A 24,269-nucleotide genomic window follows, 5' to 3' on the forward strand; every position below is an offset into this window, starting at 1 on the left:
CCCTCTAGCTGAAAGCCAAGGTTCAAATTTGAAATGTGCTGAGGTGCATACTTACAGAGAGATACGCAAGCTCATTTCTGGCTTCAGTACAATTCCAGTTTAACATTAAAATCAACAACTAAAATTATGGATAGCTATGCATTTTCACTAAAAGCATACACACCTAATAGGTGCTCATTAAATCATGAGGGTAAAAAGTAGAAAAGTGAAAGAGAAGTCTGGTGCGTTTAGAGAAATAATTTCTTATACTCAGTTAAAGGGGAGCTCTGCTAGCACAGTAGGGCTCAGTGATGAGAGTAAGTGCCTGACGCACAACAGACATTCAGTTAAGTAGGAGCTAATATTATTACATGTGTCAAAGAAGTAAATATCTTCTACCCCTTCCTTAAGAAAAGAAACAAAATGCTTCTGAAAAAAAAGAGCTCTGCACACAACCATTCATCTTCTTTAAGAAAAAACGTAAAAATAGATTTAAAAAAAGCATGATCTGACAGAAAGAAAAGTAGGAAAGTTTTGATCTTTAATGAGAGTTTGCAGTATATGCTTACCCTTCCAGGCTCTGTGCTGACAGAGCTCCACGCAAACATTCAGCAAGAGAAGAATGGATGCTGTGCTATGACTTACGGACTATAAATTTTCAGCTCTGATTACTAAATTTATTAGTGATGTCTTATACATTATTAACAACTATTCTCCTTCATTTAACAATGGCTCTTGAATAACAAAATAAATTATCAACAAATTCAACCATAAATTAAAAAATAATAAAGTAAAAAAAAAGACCTGTTAGAGTTTCATATACGCAAGCGCAGTAACACATTTCATGTATTTGGACTACAGTTTTTACGTTCTTTGTGTAAGGTAACAGAAAAATTGTTCCCTATTTCTACTGGTGCCAAGTTCATAAAATTTATGAAAAGGGTTCCCCTTTTTTATTCTGCTTAATTCACTGTACCTCAGTTGAACACAACAGACAGTACCTGGGGTTATGAGTGAGATGTGGTTAAAAGGAAGGGTCACGATCACACAACAGATCATGTAAACCTAAAATATACCTCAGACTTCCTAGAGGTAACCTGTAGCCCTCATTTATTAAATAACTTACAAAGAACCGTTAAAGGATGATTTAATGAGCAGGCTGACCTCTGTCACCTCTGTCACTCTGTCACTCATGAACATATATATTTTGCCTTTAAAATGAAACAGAATACTGTTTCAATGAGACTAGGTGTAAGGTAAGAACAAAGATGAAGCCACAGGTACTTTAAAGTTATGCTGTGTTATTTTAACTATTTAATTAAAACCTTTAATTACCAGATCAGCACACCATTTCTTGCTTAAAAATGTAATACCTTCGGAAGTAGATAAAAGATATTAAAAAAAAAAAGCCAGATGTAAAAATGAAAAGGCCTGAACAGCATGACACACAGAATAATTTCCAATCAGTGACTACTAACGGGAATACTCATTTTATACAGCAGGTATTGACAACCACTTAGCAATTCCTTAAACAGGCACTTGTTAGAGTATTTTGTCGCTAGCATACTCAATACTGGGGCAACGCACACACAAAAAAATATGGCTTTATTACAAAGGATTCAAGATGGCAACTACTTAGAATCCAGTGCCAACACGGATTATAACAAATCCAGTGAGTATTTTGTTTTTCAATTATTCATAGAAAATTTAATCCTGATTAAGTATCCTTGGGCAGGAATTCATGGATAGTTGAGGACTGAAACCAACATTTACGTGAAATGCTTCTGTTAATTTAATCTGTGTATACGGCTTAATTATGATTGGGGATTCAATGTAAGAGAAATGAATTATATCAGGATTAAAATTTTAGTACCATATCATATAGTACGTTTTTCTTCTTTCTTTTTAAACACGTAACCCTGCTTGTCCCTTCACCTAAGTGCTCAGATTTTAAATCTCTTCATAAGGAACAACCAGTGTAATGTATCTAAGCTTTATTTTTCATAAACTATCTGTCAAAAACCCTTTGCTAATCAAGCCAGAACCTGAACTAGAGCCAAAAGTGATCGAAAAAAAATGGAGAAGAACCCCACACATAAATAAACAAAAACTTATTTAGCTATAAATATATTTTATATTCACATTCTGAAGTAGTTTCATTTTCAATTCCTTTAAACTCCAGTATGAAATGCATTTTCCTTAAAGCATAAAAAGCAGTTTTTAATCAGTGTATTACACTGATATCGTAATTGGACTTAGTTTAGATATGTAAGCAAGTAATCATTTAACTGATTACTTTTTATAGGACTATCAAACCTGAGTTAACTATTGATATAAGATGAGGCATTACAAGTGGTGAATCTCTTACCAAAATATCATATAATTCTTTTTCATCTTAATTTCCAGAGAAATTGCATAAGTCACCTTATAACACACTTTTTGAAAGTTTATTAAGCATATTTCAAAACATTTCATTTATTACCTTTTTTCAGTTTGATACTGCTTAAATGCAGTTATATAAATAACATGCTCTGCCTTCTTTGTTCAATTTTTCATACGAAAAGTATGAAAAAAAAAAGTCACTGTATTTGGATCCTTATTGCACTCTTAAATCAATTCACTTTTCCTTTAAAGAAAATCAAAGTATCAGAAGTGAGGCCGACTTTTGTGTCCAGATGATATGGTCAGTGGTAGTGTTACTGAAGAAAGTGAAGAAACTTCCCAGTATAGACTGTGGGACAGAAAGAGTCTGTACAGAATAACCATGGAAACAGACTGGCAAAGGATAACACCTATTGTAATAACCTGAAAAGAAGAGAAAGGGAATGCTTTTACTGCATGCAAACACAGACAAATTATATTCAATTTATCAGGAGCCTATATACTTCCCATTTACACACAAAACATACGTAGGTACCCTGCTCTCTCCTCTATCTTTACCGTGGGTACATTTTATCAAAGAAATTTTCAATAGGAAAATATGACTAATGTTCAGAACTGTAATTGTTCAAAGGCAAAATTTATTGAAGAGTTAAGTTTACAGACTCCAAAATAAGACACATTCAGTTTGCTAAACCATTCTCTCCTCAGGTGCACACGCTACAGAAAGCGGTAAGAAAAATCCGGTTCCTGGCTAATCTGGTAAGAGGAGGAAGGCAGGCCCCACCTGAATCCTGAAGAGTATTCTAAAAGCCCTTTCAAAAATTCTCAAGTTGCTTTAGTTTTGTAGACTACCTTCCTCTCTATTTACCCTTTGCAGACACCTCAGGTCCAAGAGCCCCCTGCGCGTTCAAGCCCACACGGCGTGGCTTGTAAGAGGTGGCTGGCAGAACGTGCCAAAATGACAGCGCCAGTGACCTGAGAAGGCGGGGCTCAACACCATCCCACGTGGCCCCTCAAGTGTGGCGCTCCAGTCAGCACTCTGGTAAAGCAGCTAGACTGATTTTTCATAAATCTGTCTTGACTTGTAACCACTGTGTCGTACAAAAATTGAATCAATTGTTCTTAACAAAGATGGATTATGAATTGTCTAATTTATAAAACAGTATTATGAAATAGGCTGAAATAATGAAAGTGATTTTCATCCTTTTTTAATTAACTAAAATTAAACATTTTTCTTTTATAATTTAAATTTCTTACTTATATACTCACCAGTTCAATTATTCTGCTTCAAAGTTTTGTTTTAAAGAATTCAGAAAACCTGATCAGTGGATAAATAAGGCTTTTCTACTTTAATAATTTCTCAATAAAGACAACAAAAAACTACTGTGATCATGTATATTACTTACCTTATCTCTTTGGTAGTCACTAAAAATGACAGAAATACATGCAAGACCTGGATGGCATAAAAACCACAAGATACAGCCCTGAAACAAACGACAAATAAGTCAAGTGAGTACAGCTGTATGTTTATTTCCAGAATGTGCCAAATAAAAAACATTACTAACCTATTTAGGAGGTCCTGATTGACCTCAATTGGTCTTTAGAAGTTCTATCTAATAAAATGTAAAAATAAATTTGCTATTGCTATGATAATATTTTGTTTCTAATCAAATGCGGATTTTAAATTTTGCATTTGTAAATCTCACATTTTAATATACTACAGTGTATATATTACATCTTTAAACATGAAAATACATTAATATAAGTAACATCAAAAATTGAGAAAAGGTACAAGTGTGTAATATTCCTATAAAAAGAAAAAAAATAAGAATGTATAATCATATTTGCATGTAGAGATACACAAAGAAATTCTGTAAGAATACCCAAAACACTGACTAATAGTGGTGGCCTGTCTGCGGGTTAGTATATGAGTGGAACTAGGCAAGTAAGAATGGGAAACGTTTTAGCATTATACTTGTCAAGCATCTCTTTTCTATTCCTCCAAGAATGGTCATGTATTTTCTTTTCCAAAATTAAATTTGAGGTAAAAGAACAAGTTAATAAATAGTTGTTGAGATGCTCAGTACATTGAAGATAAGGGAAAAAAACAAGATGTAAAAAAAAAAATGTGTTTAGCACTGCTACTGTTTGTGTAAATATGGAAGGAAATACACAGGAATATTTAAAATTCTCTAGAAAGATAAGTTAGGAATTAATGGCAGTGATTATATGAGGAGATAATAACTGAGTAGGTGGGAGAGAAGTAAAAAATACTTTTGCTTCTTTTTAAATACTTTCAGATGTTTGAACCCATTTAAAAACTTAAATTAAAACATAAAAATAATTTTCTTAAGTTCAAGAAAAAAGTTTGGACCAGTTTTAAACACAGAACAAAAGAGGAAATGTAGTTTGAAAACATCTTAAATACATATTATCTTTCTAAACAAAAAGCACTCCCATCCCTGTGAAAAATTCAAAAGCAAAGTGGCATTTTCTTGCCTGTTTGGTACTCAGAAAGCTGAAGTGGGTTCCCGGGGCTGCAGGAGCAGCTTTAAAATGCCGAACAATGGGAATAAGGAATCTGGCCCTCCTTCCACAGCTGCCTTGGAATGTGGAGCACTGCGCACTCGGGTGGGGGGGATGCTGATGAACAGCTTATCTGAATGCTGTTCTGAGGTGCCAGGATGAAGGTGTATGGATTCTCTCAATATGACAGAAAAATAGAACCTTCTAGGGAAGTAGGCTCCTGCAGTGTTACTACCCCGACTTCTCTCCTCATCTTTTCTTTTGTTAAATGGGTTAAGAAAAAAAAAGTCAAATTTGCTTTGAGATCCCACTTGTGTAAGAAGGACATAGAAAGGAGGAATAAAGTCAATGTGACCTCACACGGAGGTAGTGAAATGGCTGAAACATAGTATGTCCTCAGCCTCCTGCTTCATCTGCTTATGCTAAAGAGAGCTCTTCATGGTTAGAAAACACTGCATAACTTTGACGGTAACAGTTCATAATTAGTAAGTGTTTTCTGAGAAATGTAAACTGTTTTCTAATTTAATTTTTTAAAAACTCTGATACTATAGGGAAAAAAATGTGAAATTCCTATTGATAAAGAAATTATGATCCAGGCTAAACTGACCTACCTAAGATTACATGGAAACTACTATTCCACAGGTTCTGTAAAATGGGATATCATCTACATCTCACAGGTTGTCAAGATTAAATGAGTTAAAGCATATAAAGGGCATATCTTAGTGCTCCAGCACATCATAAAAGCTTAACCAACATTAGCACAGCAGAACAAACTTGATAATCAGAAGAAGCCATTTTCTACCCAAACCCATACTTTGGCAAACGTGATGTAAAACTCCCTTTTTAGCGTGCTTCTCTCCACTGTGATGATCTGGTAGAGTCCACAGCCTAATGACAATGCTAGGCAAATCCTTAAAATGATTAGCAAGATCCCTGCCAAGTTGTGATGTGAATGGTAGCTGTGAGGACTGGTATCTTCAAACTGTTCCCAAAGTAGTAAAATACTCTGCAAAATAAAATATTACATTTAGAGAAAAAAAATCCTGTCTACTCATACACACTTCGTCAACTCTTTTCAAACATCCCCTTAAAGAGTATCTAAACATTCCTAAGAGGTTCTAAGATTTACCAGACTATAAAGGTTGTTGACTAATAAAGCACAGGCATCAGGCATAGACTTTTCCTCCCTGATACCCTAAGCTAGAAAAAAGGGATTTTTATCAAGTAAGACCGCATACAAAGATAAAAAGTGCAATTGAGACCACAATTCAAGTAAGACTTATCTCTAAGGATGAAAATAAGTTGAAAATACTAAGAGAAGAAACCTAAACTTTCTTCTAAATCTCTCTTCCTTCAGCACCATATTAGGAATCAACGTATTCAAGCCCATTATCTCAGTATAACTCTGAAATATCTCAGTATCTTCTGTAATCCAGAAGTGAACAAGTCAGAATTGTTGATTTCAGATGTCACTCCCCAGGGTAAAGGGAACTGTGTGTGTGTGTGTGTGTGTGTGTGTGTGTGTGTGTGTGTGTGTGTGTGTGTGTATTTCTTTTTGAGTGTGAGAGAGAGAGAAAATGAGTACTTGCACATGCACAAGCAGTGGGGAGGAGCAGAGGGAGAGGGAGAGAAACCCCAAGCAGGTTCCACACCCAGTGTGGAGCCAGACAGGGAGCTCAAACCCAGGACCCTGAGAGCATGACTTGAGCCAAAATCAAAAGTCAGACCCTTAATTGACTGAACCATCCAGGTGCCCTAAAGAAGAGTATATTTTTAATATTCACTATAAGCAACCAGGTTATTTATGAATAACCTTTTGTTTGTTGACTTCCTTTCCCCATATTGTTACCATTAAAGTAAAAAGCCCAGCAATTCCTCATTAGCTGTTCTGTTTATTGCTATTCAATGGAAACACTTTCCTTCCATCTTTACCAAACGTCAATCACAAATTACCATAATGTTTTTGCCATCACACGTCAGTAGCCATGTGTTTCCTTCATCTGCCAACTCAGCCTTCAGAATGGTCTTTAGCGGCTTCCAAAGAATTCAGATCAAACCTCAGTCATTAAATCCAATTCTTAGGCTTTATGGGGTTTGTCAGCAACCCCTTCCTCTTCTCACTCTCAAATCTTCCATCCTGGTCTTACTCCTACTACCATGCTCGACAGCTGAACTCCTCTGTCATCCTGGACACGTGTGTTTCCTTCTTAGGCTAAATATTTGCTCTCCAATACTGAAGGGCTACTTCTTCACCCCCCCCCCAAATTATTATACCCTTACGATTCCTTAACCTCTATCTTTAAACTTAACTTTTGCAGTAAGGACGTGCTATTGTACAACTACTATCTCCCGGTATCTATGTGAGGTGATGGATATGTTAACTAGCCTGATTTTGGTGAACAATCACTTCACAATGTATACATATACCAAAACATCAAGCTGTATATCTTAATATGTACAATTTCTATTTAATTATACCCCAATAAAGCCAATAAAAACCCTATCACTTCCCATGATTCACATTTTTTACAGACTCAAACTCCACATTTTCAGATGTGTATATAAAATGTGACCTGTGGAAAATACGCAGGTATTTATGTAGTTGCGTGCACCTTGTCTGGGTGGTTGCTGAGGACCAGGGCCTTGTCAAACATATTCTTCCCAGATGCTTACATAAACTCTAGATTAGTGTCATCATCTCAGTTCTCAGTTCTTATTTGTCTATGATAATGGGTCAAAATTACAATGAAATCATGAAAATTCAATTTTAAAAAAAGCTATTTATTGAGAAATGAGAATTTAACCCAATATTAACACTACTCTCCATAAGCCCTGGATCAAAAACATCAAGTCGGTAGAATCTTGCCCTTATTTTAATCACTTCTAATTCAGTTGTCATTAGCCCTTTGTTCTAATGCCTTAGAAAGGCATTATTTCCTAACTCAGTATCACCACCTGTGATATGGTCTCTTTCTAACTCAATCATGAAATTCAATACACCTATTTCACTCAGCACCTACTACACTAAATACATACAATGAGTATAAAGATGAATAAAGCACAGGACTTATACTTCATTAATGAATTTTTCACCTTATAATGTCCTTTGTAGAGCCCAGATATATATTTCATTTTTTTTTAAAGATTTTATTTATTTATTTGAGAGAGAGAATGAGAGAGAGAGAGCACATGAGAGGAGGGAGGGTTAGAGGGAGAAGCAGACTCCCTGCTGAGCAGGGAGCCCGATGCAGGACTTGATCCCGGGACTCCAGGATCATGACCTGAGCCGAAGGCAGTCGCTTAACCAACTGAGCCACCCAGGCGCCCTATATTTCATTTTCATCTACAGCTAATGATGGTCACAAACTCAGTATAAATTTTTGTTTATACTTTCCTTAATAATTTTTATAAAATCCATTGCACATAGGCATATGGAGATCCTAGAATAGAAGAAAACAAATAAAAAAAAGCTAAGAGAACTAAATTCTCTAAAAGATTAAATTTGATTTTGGATTTTTCAAAAACTAGATCCCATTCTTTCTCATTCTGTATTTTGCTTTTTCATTAATCTCAGATATTCATTTGAATTCTTTCATGTATAAAGTAACAGAACTGGACCTAAAAAAAAAAAAAATCCTTGCCCCTGGATGAATCTCAAATTCACTGATTCACTCATTTAAAGTGTTGAGTTCTTACTATGTGTTAGAAAATATAAAAGAAAGCTATTAAGTAGGAAATAAGAATCTATACTAATATTAAGCATTCTGCATATTTTTAAATAAGCTGATTGTGAAAGCTCAAGTTCAAGTAAATTATAACTAAATTCTGCAATCTACATATACTAGCACTTGGAAGATTACAGGTTATTTGATCTATCACTTTTTTTTTTTAAGATTTTATTTATTTATTTGACAGAGAGATAGAGAGCACAAGTAGGCTGAGAGTGAGGCAGAGGGGGAGGAAGAAGCAGACTCTCCGCCGAGCAGGGAGCCCGACAGGGGGCTCGATCCCACAACCCTGGGATCATGACCTGAGCCGAAGGCAGGCAGCCACTTAACCAACTGAGGCACTCAGGCACCCCAGATCTATCACTCTTTAAATTCATACTTCAAAATGACAAATTCCTCATGAGTCCCAAGTTTCACTTCTGAAATGAGGTTTGTTCAAGTTTGCATTTCTGCATATTGTAAAGTACAAACACTGAGTATCAATACTCACCTGTGTTATCACAATGAATACAGCAATGCCAGTGGATGCAGGAGTAGAATCCCACTGGAGAGGTCTGCTTTGAGACTTCTTCATTCTGACTATCGTCCAACCCATGCATAGACTCAGAAGCAGGTATAACATTTGAATTTGGGAAGCAATGTCAAAAACTAATGGGAAATGAAAACCAAAGTCAACCAAGTTTTCATATTACAAAGGATTTGGTCCTTTTTGCATTGAGAATATAATTATACTTTTAAACACAAAAAGATAGGCATTTTCAAAGAGAAGTCGATAAAATTCAGTAATTCAATAACAAGAGATATTCAAGTAGAGCTCTAAAAATTAAAATTTTGCCATTAAGTTTGTAAACATTTCTGAAAATAGAACACTGGCAATACTCTCTCTCTATATATCCATATATCTTTATTAAAACCAACTTTAAATCTCTGTGTTTCCCAGTTTTCTTAGCTTTTCTAACTACATAATGCTGTTCTCTATAACAGACTGCTTATTAAAAATAAACACATTTTAAATGTAATTTCTGCAATGTGGAGAATACTAGTGCCTTCATTTCCAGGCTGTTAATTATTTTTTGATGGTTGAACTATATAATGTGAACTTATTTTCTAAAACTATTAAGAAATAGCATGACAATAAAACACATGGCTACTGTAACATTCAATGATGTTGGCTTTAGTGCTAGAGTCCCGAAGACGCACGAAATGGTCCGTGCATTAGTGTGACACGCCACCAGGTGGCCATCACTGACACTGCAGGGGAAGCCTGCTGCTTTCAAAAACGGAGGCAACAAGACCACCCATCCAAGTTCCAGACTTGGAGAAAACAACAATCTATAAATACTCCAAGTTCCATGCATTTTTATTTTGGAAACTCGTATTTATTGACTTAAAAAAGATGATCACTTTCTCATCATAGGGTATTTTGATGAGGATTTTGGAATAAACGTGATCAGAATTTAACAAAGTGAAACTTTCTTCAAATTGCCAGCCATACCTTTGACGTCTACAACTTTTACTGCTTTTATATAAAGATATTCTTGCAAAAAGAGGTGCAACTAGCTGTACTATAATATATTAAAAAGTTACAAGCTGAAAACCTATTAATGATACACTTTTCCAGATATATTTTGACCATTTTCCCTCTACTCTGCCATGCAAATTAAAACTGGATACTCGACATTTATGCTCACATATTTGTAAGAGTAAATTCTGATAATAAACTGTTACTACATTTGAATGGTACAAAATGTCATGGCCTTTCAGATCAAGCAGTTTTCTTTCATCACAGATTGTAAATGACTGTGATGCCAATTACTTTTATTAAACATCTACAAATACATATTCGGTTATTTAAAGAAGTCAGCCAAAGGAATAGTCCTGCATAAGTTGCTAATTAGCAAACCAAATACCTGGGGGGATGGAACCCCTCTGTTCTGGCTCAATTCTTTGTATACTAAGTAAGACACATATTGACAGAATACTGTAACTGTAAGCATAGGTAGATAGGACACTGATTATCTGCTGTCACTGAAAAATACCTAACTGTAGACAAAATATACAGGACACACAAAAATCGCACTGTGTGATTTTATTAAAAATCTTGACGTTTTAATCATTTAACTTATCAACCTGTTGTCAGAACACCAAAATTTAGCATTTACTGTAGTTTAATTAAAAAAAAACAAACACTTTTGCTTTTTAATCTACAGTGAAGATGCCAGACAACCTAAAACACTATTTTGTATGCAGCAGACACTCACAAAAATTCAAAAGTCCTTGATTTTAGTAGTAGCTTCCACTGATGGGCTTCTGTGTGCTTTGCCTGTCAAAAGGCATAAGCTAAATTATTTCTCAGGTTCTGTTCGGCTTTAAAATACTATGGTTCTATTAAACAACCTGAGTCACCTAAGAGACCAGAGCAGGAGAAACCAGTGCTCTCAATACTGTTCAAAAAGGAGAAGCAACTCGCGTTTGTGTCCAAGAGGTGACCAGTACACATCCTCTTCAGGAGGAAAAGAAAGGTTCTAGAAGATTTAAAATCTTAAAATAGGCAGCAAGATGAGGACAGATGGGTCCTGAGATCATTACAGAGATTACCATGAGCTACCCTATTAAATAAAGAGAGATGAGACTAAAAGAGAATTATGGAAATATTTTAAAAAGTAAATCCTGGAATGGTCTCATATTCAGAATTTGCTTTCTTAGAGCAAATCTTGACTACTTTTCTGAGACTGAAAATGGCATTACAGATTATGGGAACTTTTAAATATTTTTCCCATCACGCTTAGTTGAAAAATTACTTCATCAAAGTTCTTCATATAAATAAAGGAAAGAAGCTGTGAGGTCAATTCAATTATAGGTATATTCTCTGGCTCTGCGGCAGAAAAAGAAAAAGTCAAAAAAGGGATGAAAACAGGAAAACCACCTTCAGCTTTGGGATCAGAAAACTTGGGTCTGAGTTTGGTCTCTACCGTGCAACAGCTGCTGACATTTGGAAATGAGCTTCCTGTCAAAGAGCCCCGATGCTTTATGTGCAAACTAGGGATAAACATCTCCACATCACTGAGTTTTTCCTGAGATAAACTGAGGGAATGCATATAAGTAAGCTCCAAAAACAATGAAGAACTACACATTTTACCTATTATCAAGAAGAAACTAAACGGGACAGATGGGAACTAAATCTGTAACCCTCTTTACACTTGGGCTGAATTCTAACCAACCCTGGATAGAAAAATTGTATCATGACGAAAATAATTTACAAAAAAAGGAAAACAAGCCAGAAGCAGAGAGCAAGTTTAGGTTTCAAAAAACACATCTCAGAAGAATACTCACATTCTGCCAAACTTCCCATAAAAGGTATCCCTATTCCATCTTTGGAGTAACTGAGGAATTGAAGAGAAGAGTATTAGTGTAAATTACAAATGCACGAAGATGGTTCATAATCAAAGCCAGCATAATTTTGGCGAACTAATTAGGATTAATTAGACGCAATGGTGAACACAGTTTTAGTGGTTTCGAGTTACCTGGAGAAATGAATATAATTAGCTAACGCTGAGCCGGCCTGTAGCAGCAGTGCAGCTGTCAGAACCTTTAGGATCACGTGCATGGGCCCTCCCTTCTTGATAGCCTGCCACAATGACTGAGCATAAATGCAAGCAAGCACAAAGTACACCAGGACTAGGAGGAAAAAGAACTCATGTAACCCTGTGAAGAGAAGAAAGGAGTTTGCTTCAGTACAACAAAGCCAGTGATAGCGTGGGGTTGCTTTCAAATCTTCCTTCAATATACTTCTAGAACTTGCTTTTTTAATTGGAGTCATAGCATTCCCTTTTGTATGGAAAAAAGGGAAATTGTTAAAATGTGAACAATTTTTTACTTTGGGATAAAGATTTAAATATAAGAAGGCAGATTAAACTAATGTAGATAAAGTCAATCTATAAAAAAGCATCATGGTCAGGGGATAAGCCAGAAGACTAACCGTAAGAGCAGTTTTGTTAAAAAACAATAAATTAAAACAAGGATTTTAGCATTCAGTTAGACATACTTTTTGCATCCAAAGTGGATGACTTTAGTATGAAATTTAGGAACAGATTTCATCAACAATAGTTAAATACACCCTGACGATGGTTCTCAAAGTGCGATCCCTGGGCCAGCAGCATCTGAAGGGAACTTGTTAGAAATAGAAATGCACGTTCTTGGGCCTTATCCCAGCTCTACTGTATTAGAAATTCGGGGAGAGGGGAGCAGCAAGCTGTATTTTAATAAGCCCATCAGGTGATTCTGATGCAAAAGCACAGCTCTGGAATGTACCATTACCCTACATTTCCAGCTAGACAGTTTCAAAATACCTGTTGTGACCAGAGTCCCCTTCTGAAGTCAACTGTCTTCAGCTCTTGTCAAAGAGGAAATCCTATGGAGACCATGAGACTCCATTCCACAGTTGACTAAAGCTAAGACCTGACCTGACCAAACGGCCACCAATCTGAAGACTAGCCACTGGCCACCAGAGTAATTTGGGTCTCAAAGATAAGTCAGGCTAACCATATTCTCTCAGGAAATGAAACCACAAAACATGGAAAGAATTAGGCAATAGAAACTGAAGTTGAAAGGAGCTGATGTTGGGACAGACCAAAGACATCAGATCAGGCCACAGTGAAATAAATATTTTGAGTGAGCAGAAATTTCGAATAAGCAAAGGGAGTTGGTTGGTAAAGACAAGAACAAAGTAAACAAGCAGACTTTGTATTAAAAATGGTGCCACTCATTTAGCAGCTTCTAGTTCCTACTAACAGCTTTCTAGTGCAGGGTCCATGCATCCACAACACGAACACCCCCTTTTGCTGCAGTACCTGGAATCTTTTGACTGTGTCTTCATTTTTCAGAAATTTCAGAAAATTTTTATCATAAACTAGAGGTCTAGCTTTGAGTTGAATAGCTTACTTACACCAACTTGGTTACATCTAAAGCTAGTCCCTAATATTAGGATTTTATATTGTATCTACATAACACCAGAGTATAGTGCGGGTGGCCATGAAGGGGGCTGCCTCTGCTGAATCTGTGGATGAACAGTCTGAACTGCGATCACTCCCACCCAATCGTGAGTGCTGAATCTGCTCCAGTTTCCCATGTGAGGTAAGCTCCAATCAACAGGCAGAGAAAGGCGTATTAATCTTGAAAAAGCAATCCAGAAGATGCAAACAGTAGGAAAAACAGTCATTAAACACTTCAATCTCAATCATGTTTTTGGAAAGGTTAGGAGGAAAAAAAAAAAGAGAGTAGTATTTCAGCCACTGGGTGTCTCTCCTGCTCTACATACATAAATGTCACTAGTTACTTCTCTCATCCAGGTGAAAAAGCATGTTTAGACTTCAGGAAGAGAAGATCAAATAACTGAAAAGGCATAATCTCTTTTTAAACTCCTTACATAGAAAGTATTCCAGCTTTAGAAATAATGGGACGATAAGCCTGGGATTGTTATAGTAATAGAACAAGACAGAAAATACGCTAAACGTATCATCATTGTGAGTCAGTAAAATTCTTTATGTGGTCCGGTCTTTTGAATCTTAGTTTTTATTTTTCCTTCTTAGTATAAAGAATTAAATATGGCATTCTTTTGTTTTATTTACTTAAAATACTTTACAGAGTATCCATTACAAGATAAAGTTTCAGACTCCATCAGGTTACAAATCCATGACGAAAAGAAAATCCTCAGACTATTTACTGAGTAATCAGAATAATATAGGAGGAAGGTACTTGTGAAAAGAAGACCTATGTCAGTAGCACAAAACAGGATTATTCAGTATTAAATGTACCTTCCATTAAAGTTAACATTATAAGCAACAAATTTCTTTTCATTCAAATGATATATTAAATAACTTGAACTAGCTCAGGACATTTGTGTCCTATACTTAATATTCATTCATTATTCTTATCTTGACCCTGTCCACAAGACAGTCTAAAGATAAAATGCTGATTCTGCATGCAGTTCTCTTAAATAAATCCCCTCTAGAAAAAAGCAGTCTGTTTTTTTCTCCTCAGTGATCAACTTTATTCTGTCACCATCCTTCACAAGAAAACAATCTATATTTGTTCACTGTGAAATTAAATTCTAATTATAAGACAGGTGGGTACTAAATATTAATGCTCACCTATATACAAAAGAAAAAAACTACTGTCAAATGAGCATGCAACAGGCAGCAAACGTATATGTTATAAGGAAATGTGTAGATTTTAAGGCAAGCTTAATGTGAAGAAGCACTGGCAATATTCAGCAGGAAGAAAACTTACAGGACAGCTTCAAAAAACAGTTCCAGCTACATGATGGGAGATGGGAGAAAAGAGGGTAAGAAAAGGAGAGAGTCACTGGGTGGAACACTCCTGCCTACCCCAACGTGCACGTGACCCGCAGTGTTTCAAGATATATCCTGATTAGCCTCAACTGACCACAGCAATTCCAACACCCCTGCCAATAAGAGGTAAGCCTAACCCTGTACTCTGACATATTAATCTACTCTCATCTCTTCCCGACACCTTCACTTACATTTGTCTTATGATGTTGTAGAGCAAGGGCACGTGACCTAGCTCTGGCCAGTGAAACCTGACGAGGGGCTTCTGAGAAAGGTTTCCTTGCTCTCAAAAAAGAGATACTGAATATTGTCATTATCTGGATGTGAAGCTCACAAAGTGAACTGCAGTTGCCCTTGAACGTGAAGGAGCTAGCCTAACGACAAAGCTGACAGTCAGAAGATAGGAGGGTACAGAGATGCTGAATAAACCACTGTGAAGAAGCCTCAGAAATTCTTGTTAAGTAAGAATCTAATTTCCTTAGTTTATACCGCTTGCATGAAAGTTTTATAGTACTTTAAATCAAAAGCATTCCAACATGTTACCAGAGCTAATATCTGGAATCTTAAAAACAGTGAGATAGCAGATGTGACAAAGAATAATATTACAATATTATTCCGATGAAAACCAGCCTACTTTAGATGATAATGCTTTAACTTTCGGGATTCTGAGTACTTGTTTTGGTCTCTAACAAGAGCACAAATATAGTCAATGAAGATTCTAATTTTTTTAAGAAGCAGTTTTACTTTATTCTCCCTTAAAACATAATATTCCCATGTAGTATTTTGTCAAGTGGCATCATCCTCGCCTTAGTGTTTTTTTTAAACCTAGACCAATCTGTAAAATATGAGATTAACCAAAGTCTGACAGATACAAAATACATAATTTGTTTCAAAGAAAACAAATTATAAAATCTAACCAGAATAACATGTAACATTAATTGCAGCTATCTGCACCAGGTTATTCTAATTCAAACTCCTTAAACATACAGCTTAATAGTCAATTATCAGTAAAAACCATAGCAAATCAATTTTCCCTACTCAGGGCAGAAAATTAGACAAATAAGCAAAAGTTTCTAAAATAAACTAACTGGGGATTATTCCCTGGAAAGAAATTCCATACGTGAGGCTACAGAATAGGAAGAATCCCTCTCAAGGCTCTACTGTAAAACCAATATAACAAAGCAATGTGGGATATGGACTTTTTTTTAAGATTTTATTCATTTATTTGAGAGAGAGAGTGGGAGAGATCACGAGAGGGGGGGAAGAGCAGAGGGAGAAGGAGAAGTAGACTCCCCGCTGAGCAGGGAGCCCAATGTGGGACTTGATCCCAGAACCTGGGATTATGACCTGAGCTGAAGGCAGATGCTCAACCAACTGAGCCACCCAGCCACCTGGGATATGGACTTTCAGATCACTGGTTCCGCACATTAGAATCAATTTGGAGCTTCGACAAACCACAGTTGCCTGGCTTTCACTCCAAAACCAAATCCATCTGAGTCTCAGGGGGTGGACATTTGTATTTTTTTTAAAGCTCTCCAGATGCACAGTGATGGGTTGTGGGCCACTGATTTAGCCTTTGATGTAGAACTAATCATATGTCATGGCAATGTAGAATTAATCATATTTTAAGGGTTTCACATACCTTAATCAATAAAATGATGTGATCCCTAGGAATTAAGCCAGCCTTTAACAACTGAATACTTCTGAGTATGTCTGGCACTTGTAAATAATCAATCCCCACAGATTAGCCTTGCACAGAATCATGCTTAATGAAAATACATACTGTAGGAGGCTCTGTCCCTCATTTAAATATTATTGGTGACATGACCATGTAACTTCCTCCATTCTAGTATAAGACAGATTTTAAACATAAACATAAGCATCAAATCAAAATCAGTCTTGGAGAAGGTAGGTCAGAAGGAGTCCGGACTAAGAGCTGAATTAGAATGGTTCCTGTGAACCCTAAAGAAAAAGCTAACCATAATTCAGGATGCTGGAAAAAAACACTGGAAGACGTGGGCAAGGTTCAGGGTGAGCCTGGGCAAGTATGGCTGACATTCAGTGGCCCAAGGGTGGTACAGGCCACAGATGTGATCACTCTATGGCCTACAGTCTATGTTCAGATGTCTAATCGGGAATGAGGAAAGTGACCAAAAATGGGAGCCTGGATAAGGAAGCAAAAAAAAGTGTATCAGGATCTAGTAGAGTCTCATGGGTCCACAAAATAAATAAAACAACCTCTTGAGCTACAGGCAAATTGCCAGGAAGGCAAGAAGGGAAAGGGCTTTTGGACCAACTGCACTATAGGCTGTAGTGTTTGCACACACAGTGAATGCAGCAGAGTATTACTTCCTGTTGAGCCTTTACCAGTCCTAAAAATAACTGTCATATGAAATAATAAAGACTTACGGATAAAAGGGAACTTACAAGCAATTTAATCCACCTGTCCATCCAAAGCGATCAGTTAGACCTGGGTTTCACTGATGCCTTTCCAAACTACAGAAAATAAATGTCAACATCTTTTATAAAGATTAAAAAAATGGGGCCCCTGGGTGGCTCAGTCGGTTAAGCATCTGACTCTTGATTTAGCTCAGGTCATGATCTCAGGGTCGTGGGATTGAGCCCCATGCTGGGTTCTGTGCTGGGGGCTTGGAGCCTGCTTGGGATTCTCCCTCTGCCTCTCCCTCCCCCCTCTAAAATAATAGTAATAATAATAATAAATAAAGATAAAAGAAATGGTAGGACTGAATTGACTTTAATTTTTTTTTTAAAGATTTTATTTATTTATTTGACACAGCGGGGTGGGGAGCAAGCACAAGCAGGGGGGGAGCGGCAGGCTGAGGGAGAAGCAGGCTCCCCGCTGAGCAAGGAGCCCAATGTGGGGCTCGATCCCAGGACCCTGGGATCACGACCCGAGCAAAAGGTAGCCACTTAACCAACTGAGCCACCCAGGTGCCCCTGAATTGACTTCCAATAATGATCCATACTGATCCAAAGTACTGTTAGGTAAAATTTAACCTTTAAATTCGCTTGCATTCAAAAGTAACTCAAGTAGCTTACCCTTCTGTCATTTCCTTCACAGAAAGAACTTTTAAATTTAACTATTTAAAAATGTTTGGCTCTCCATTCTGTTGCTATGTAAATATTTTTTTCAGACTAGAAGATATTAAAAAATATTTATCTCTTCATACATTAAGTTACTGGTGACCTACTGTCCATAACACATGCCCCTTGAGTTACATTTCTAGCTGTAGCAATTTACACTTTGAATTAAACAATCAGTTGCATCTAATGTAGCCTCAATTTCTTTCTACCTGCACCCACTCACCTTGATGGCCAATGAGATTTAATGGGATTAAATTTCTAAGCCGACTGATTCTTCAGATGGGTAATGAACTCATTAAGAAGCAAACTCCTAGTCCTCTTCTTTGATAGACATCCTACAATCTTAGTCTCCATTCTGACATGTCAATTTACAAATCTGCTATAATACTGGTATAGCATGTTTACCATTAATCACAAGAAGTCGTTCATTTCTGTTTGGGCTATGAATCTTACTTCTGTAGGGCAATACGCAGCCAACCCTAAAATTTTGATGAAATATTTTATGGGAGTAAAACAGATTTTGGAAAACATTATAAACTTTGATCATTCCTAAAATGGTTGCAAGCTCCCATGAAGACAATCCCTAATCTCTTTAAACAACTTGGTGAAAGGACAGCCATAGAAAATAGTGAAGTTTCCATCTCGCTTAAAAATTGATTTTCCTGGGGAGGGTATGTGCTATGGTGAGCACTGTGAATTGTACAAGACTGTTGAATCACAGATCTGTACTTCTGAAACAAATAATGCAATATATGTTAAGAAAAAAAAAAGAAGAAGATGATAGCAGGAGGGGAAGAATGAAGGGGAGTAAGTTGGAGGGTGAGACAAACCATTAGAGACGATGGACTCTGAAAAACAAACTGAGGGTTCTGGGGGGGTGGGGGGATGGGTTAGCCTGGTGATGGGTATTAAAGAGGGCACATTCTGCATGGAGCACTGGGTGTTATGCACAAACAATGAATCATGGAACACTACATCAAAAACTAATGATGTAATGTATGGTGATTAACGTAACAATAAAAAAAGTTTTTAAAAAATTGATTTTCCTTTCTCCCACTCCCACTCCCCCTGCTTGTGTTCCTGCTCTCGTTATCTCTCTGTCAAATAAATCTTTAAAAAAAACCTGATTTTCCAATTTAGATTGCTCAATTTATTAGCATTTTTCTGTTTATAAAAATAATGCTAGGTTATCATAAAACCCACAAAAATGTTTAGAATGCACAGAGAAAACTAAAAATCTATAATTCTACTCCCCAAAATAGAGAAACAATCTACTAATATTTTTGAACTTCTTTCTGCTTAATTCTCTGCATTTTTTAACATACTTGAAATTGTAAAATATAAAAATTTAGTGTTCTGCTTTTCTAACTTAATAGTACGGCTATTATTAAAATGCTGTAAGAGGATTCACTTACCATCTGCATACTGTTGGACACAAGTTGTTTTTCATTTTTAATATTCAAAAAACATAACATGAAGATATTTGTGCACAAGTTTTTTCTATATTTAGGACAGCTATTTAAGTATATATTCTTACCAGATTCTCCAGCACTAAAATGATCAAATGGATTCCCTTCAGCATCTGGGTTTAGTAACATCATTTCAAATGGGATCTCTTCCGCCTGAGAATTCTCATTGTCATTTTTGCATGTATACTTGTCAGCATAAAACACGTGCCACGTTTGTGGATATGGAACCTGGGACACGGTCAGATTATGTTCAGTCTGATTCATGGTCACTTTAAAGAGAAAGAAAATAGCACTTTCAAAGCAAAACTCTCAAATATATTCATTGTTTCAGTCATATAATCAACTCAGAGTTAGAATTCTTTTGTTTTGTTCTGTCTTAAAAATCAAAGCCCTGGTGTAGTACTGAATAAGGCCTGTAAATCATAAGGCAGATAAAAAATAATGTATCCTCAACAAAGGGGTCACTATAAAAGTACTGTGAAACACCCAAAATGAGTAGAATGGTTTCAATGAAGTTTTGAATCTGAATTTTAAATATTTCAAAGTTTTCAAGTAGATTAGTAACATTAAGAATTTTTTATTGTGGTAAAATATACATAAACACAAAAGTTACCATTTTAGCCATTTTGAAGCATACAGTTAGCTCTGTGGCATTAAGTACATTCACAATGTAACAACTTCATGACAACGGGTAACAACTACAGTGACATTTTGAAAATTATATCTGAGTTAAATTTAAAATGGAGCATTCAACTCAGGGATTCATTAGATTTAAAAACTATGACCCACAAATACTTTCAAAAGATTTTCCAAAATCTTTTTCTCATTGATTATTCTTTACAAAGGTACTGAAAGGAGAAACGTAGAAATTACCGGAATTTAAGAGTTGTTCTACTGGGTCAGGTCTACACAGTGGGGGGATGGGGAGGCTCATGTTGTAGCTGGCACTACACAGATCTGTGTTGAATCCTGGCTCCAATACTTACTTACCTTCTGTGTAAACTTGGGCAAGTTATATAAGTAATGACACTTTCTTCATCTGTAAAATGAAGATAATACTTAGAGCAAAGAGTTGATGGAAGGACTAAGTTACATGAGTCATTTACCACGATACCTATCATACAGTAAGTGCCGAATAAAGATTCTCTTTTTCCTTTCTTTGAAACAAGGTAGTTATACTAATAAATGGTTCTTTTTTTTATTATGTTCAGTTACCCACTGTACAGCACATCATTTGTTTTTGATATAGTGTTCAATGATTCATTAGTTGTGTGTAACACCCACTGCTCATCACAACACATGCCCTCCTTAATACCCATCACCCTGTTACCCCATCTCCCCACCCTCTCCCCTCTGAAACCCTCAGTTTGTTTCCTGGAGTCCAGAGTCTTTCATGGTTTGTCTCCCTCTCTGATTTCTCCCCCTTCAGTTTTCCCTCCCTTCCCCTATGGTCCTCCTTATGTTCCACATATGAGTGAAACCATATAATTGTCTTTCTCCAATTGATTTATTTCACTTAGCATAAACCCCTCCAGTTCCATCCATATCGATGCAAATGGTGGGTATTCATCCTTTCTGATGGCTGAATAATAATTCCATTGTATATATATGTACCACATCTTCTTTATCCATTCATCTGTTGAAGGATATCTTGGCTCCTTTCACAGTTTGGCTATTGGGGACATTGCTGCTATCAACACTGGGGTGCATGTGCCCCTTCTTTTCACTGCATCTTTATCTTTGGGGTAAATACCTAGTAGTGCAATTGCTGGATCATAGGGTAGCTCTATTTTTAACATCTTGAGGAACCTCCATACTGTTTTCCAGAGTGGCTGCACCAGCTTGCATTCCCCCAACAGTGTAAGAGGGTTCCTCTTTCTTCATATCCTTGCCAACATTTGTTGTTTCCTGTTTTGTTAATTTTTGCCGTTCTAACTGGTATAAGGTGGAATCTCATCGTGGTTTTGATTTGTATTTCCCTGATGGCTAGTGACGTTGAGCATAATAAATGGTTCTCAATCCAGGGTAATTGTGCTCCCCTCCAGTGCATTTGAGAATGTGTAGAGACAGTTCTGTTGTCACAATAGTTAAGAAGGTCCTTGGAGGGAGGCTGTGCTAAACTTCAAGCAATCCAAGGTAAAGTTTCATACAATAAAGACCTGTTCCACCCAAAATGCCAATAGCACCCCCTTTGAGAAACACTAATGATGTCTAAGATGCCTTCCAAATCTGAAACTATGATTCTGAGGCACTCACTAACACTACCACGAAGCTGTAGGAGAGTAGTGTCTCAAATGCTATGTATAATAAAAAGAGTAAAAAGAGTTAGACGAGGAAGTCTTGGTGCTGTTACTTAATAACCTTGCAGCTCAGCAAATAAATTGCTTAACCTCTCGAAATGTGTTTCTTCAGTAGTAAAATTAGGATACTGACTGTTTAACACAGAGTTCTCATGAGGAGCAAATGAGACAGTATCTGAAAATCCTATGTAAAGAGCTTGATTCTATACAAAGTAGAGTATTCTTAAAATATAAGATTATTCCCAATTCTAGATTGCCCCCATAGCATGCCAGTTAGTCTTGATCTTTTTCTCAATTGAAGAAAAATGCTTTTTAATAAACAAAAGACACTTTCTGAGATAAACGTGGGGATCTGCACTGGGGCATTATGAACTTATTCATTTTCATGGTGTCATAATGGTATTGTTATTATGGAGAACTGCTCATGACACCCACAGCTTATTTTCTTATGCCTTGATTAAAAACAAAAATCACACACACAAATGTAAAGCAAATGTAACAAAATATTAACAATTACTGAATCTAAGCAAAGGATATATGGATGTTAGTTGTACTACACTTTCAACTTATCTTTATGATTGAAAACTTCCCAAATAAAATGTTAAAACGCTATTTATAAGTTGTCTTTATAAATGAGATATGGATTTGTCTAGTCAGGATTCAAATTTTGAGGACTTAGACTTTACAACTGGGAATTTCATTAAAAGTAGTTAAAGGGGACAAGATGATTTTTATTAACAATGCTACAGCATTTTTTGGGGGGGCTATATTAATTTAGCTGACATTTATACTACTGTTTTTGGTTTATTTTTTTACTGTATAGCTTCTTGAAAAATGTAGCAAAGACTCTACTTTCTGTTAAATATCTGAAGACCTTTAATAAGAATTCAATATATGATCAATAGTGGCTCAGAAATCAGGCTTTTGAAATATGCAGCTCACGATTACATAATCTGGACTTTATAATATAAAGGTTCTGATAAGTTGCCGTTTTATCACTTGCACTTTTTTCTTAGATAAAACAACATAAAAATTAACCATTACATTTTACCAATATACTTTTTAATGTTTCATTTTCAATTATGCAGATTTACATAAAATAAAAACAAAAGTGTGCTTCAAAAAGTGATATTGGCCTTCAGTTATTTGTCTTGTGGCCTTTTTTAGCAAGCCTGGGAAACAAGAATCTTGACAAAACTGTATGTTCATTGTTTTTGAGACAAAAGACTACCACACAGCATACATAGTCCATGCTGATGTAATTAATATCTCACATATTAACAAAACTTGAATTGCAGAGAATGGTGTCACCTGGCTAGCTGCCCAATCATGTTATAAAAGAAAATGCACAGAATAATAAAATGCTAACAGCTTTAAATGATTTATAAAATACACCAAATGTACAAAAGGAATTACTGTGTGTGATATAAAAAGACAATACTGAAAATGTTTTATAAGCAAAATATTTAGCTCTTGTAACCCAAACCTCCTTGTTAATTTTTTTTTACATAAAGTCATAATTTTCAGTGCTTTTAAATGTCTCATTTGCTTTCTTTAAAAACCTGCAAAATAGTTTTTATCATTTTTAAAAAATCTGATGTTTTATGACTTTACTGAAAGAGGAAAAAGGAAGACTGAAAAATAATTTCTCAAACATTAATTTGGGGAAATGTGTACACACAAGCAACATTCGACACTACAGAATTTTTCAAATCTGCTAGTCTTTTCACAGTTCACAGCAGCAGTAAGGTTTTACATAGGAGTTTGGCATAGTTAATGAACTCATTACCAAGTAGGTGAAAGGCTATTAATTCTTAAAAGTCTCATTAATGGCCAGGAAATGAGAATTATTTCTACAAGAAATTATTTAAAAATACGTGGTACAACTACATTGTCATGAATTTAAGGATATGCTTTTTGTTTCAATGCACCAAAGCTCCTGAATAATAACATACTATAAATATGACAGCTAATATGTAAAAGTTAGAGAATATTTCTTAAGACTTGGCTTTTGTTGCTGGGAAAAGAGTTGATGAAATTTGCAGAAAGCAATATATATATCACCAGTATTTAATTTATTCCAGGTCCCAAAATTTAACAAAACAATCTTCATTCCTCACAAATTCCTGTTTCCTGAGATCTTCCATTCCAATAATTTCAAAGAATACTCAACAGAAGAAGAATAGAGAAGAAGGAAAAATAGCCTAAGGAACAACTGCAAGAGGTTTTTGGAGGCTGCAGCCTTATATATGTATATATGCAACTCCATCCTAAAGAGTTATAATTAGAATCACAGCAGTTTAGGACTTTCAGGAACCATAATGAAAACTTACCAAACTTTCTTGTTGTACAGATAGCTAAAGTGAAGCTCAAAGAAAACTGGCAGTGATTCTCAGTTTAGCAGTCTTTCCACTGCACTGTGCTCTCTCCCTG

The 24,269-nt window shown here is 36.0% G+C and overlaps 1 protein-coding gene across 2 annotated transcripts in view; it reads right to left on the reverse strand.

Annotated features, from left to right (window-relative positions):
- Window positions 1-636: 636 nt before the first annotated feature.
- Window positions 637-24,269, reverse strand: part of GPR180 (G protein-coupled receptor 180) — a 30,098-nt gene continuing 6,465 nt past the window's right edge. Inside the window, exons 3-9 of one of the 2 annotated variants that reach the window (XM_025874671.2) lie at window positions 19,605-19,805; window positions 12,140-12,320; window positions 11,949-11,998; window positions 9,106-9,263; window positions 5,702-5,893; window positions 3,768-3,845; window positions 637-2,784 (exon numbers count right to left, since the gene is read on the reverse strand). In XM_025874671.2, the coding sequence (XP_025730456.1) occupies window positions 2,626-2,784; window positions 3,768-3,845; window positions 5,702-5,893; window positions 9,106-9,263; window positions 11,949-11,998; window positions 12,140-12,320; window positions 19,605-19,805 (1,019 nt within the window). In that variant the 3' untranslated portion in view covers window positions 637-2,625. The remainder of the gene's footprint in view (window positions 2,785-3,767; window positions 3,846-5,701; window positions 5,894-9,105; window positions 9,264-11,948; window positions 11,999-12,139; window positions 12,321-19,604; window positions 19,806-24,269) is intronic. The other variant, XM_025874673.2, reaches the window with a different exon arrangement.

Source organism: Callorhinus ursinus, unplaced genomic scaffold, assembly GCF_003265705.2.
Source record: "Callorhinus ursinus isolate GAN/ISIS: 27379988/994484 unplaced genomic scaffold, GSC_fseal_2.0 scaffold7, whole genome shotgun sequence".
Lineage (NCBI taxonomy): Eukaryota > Metazoa > Chordata > Mammalia > Carnivora > Otariidae > Callorhinus > Callorhinus ursinus.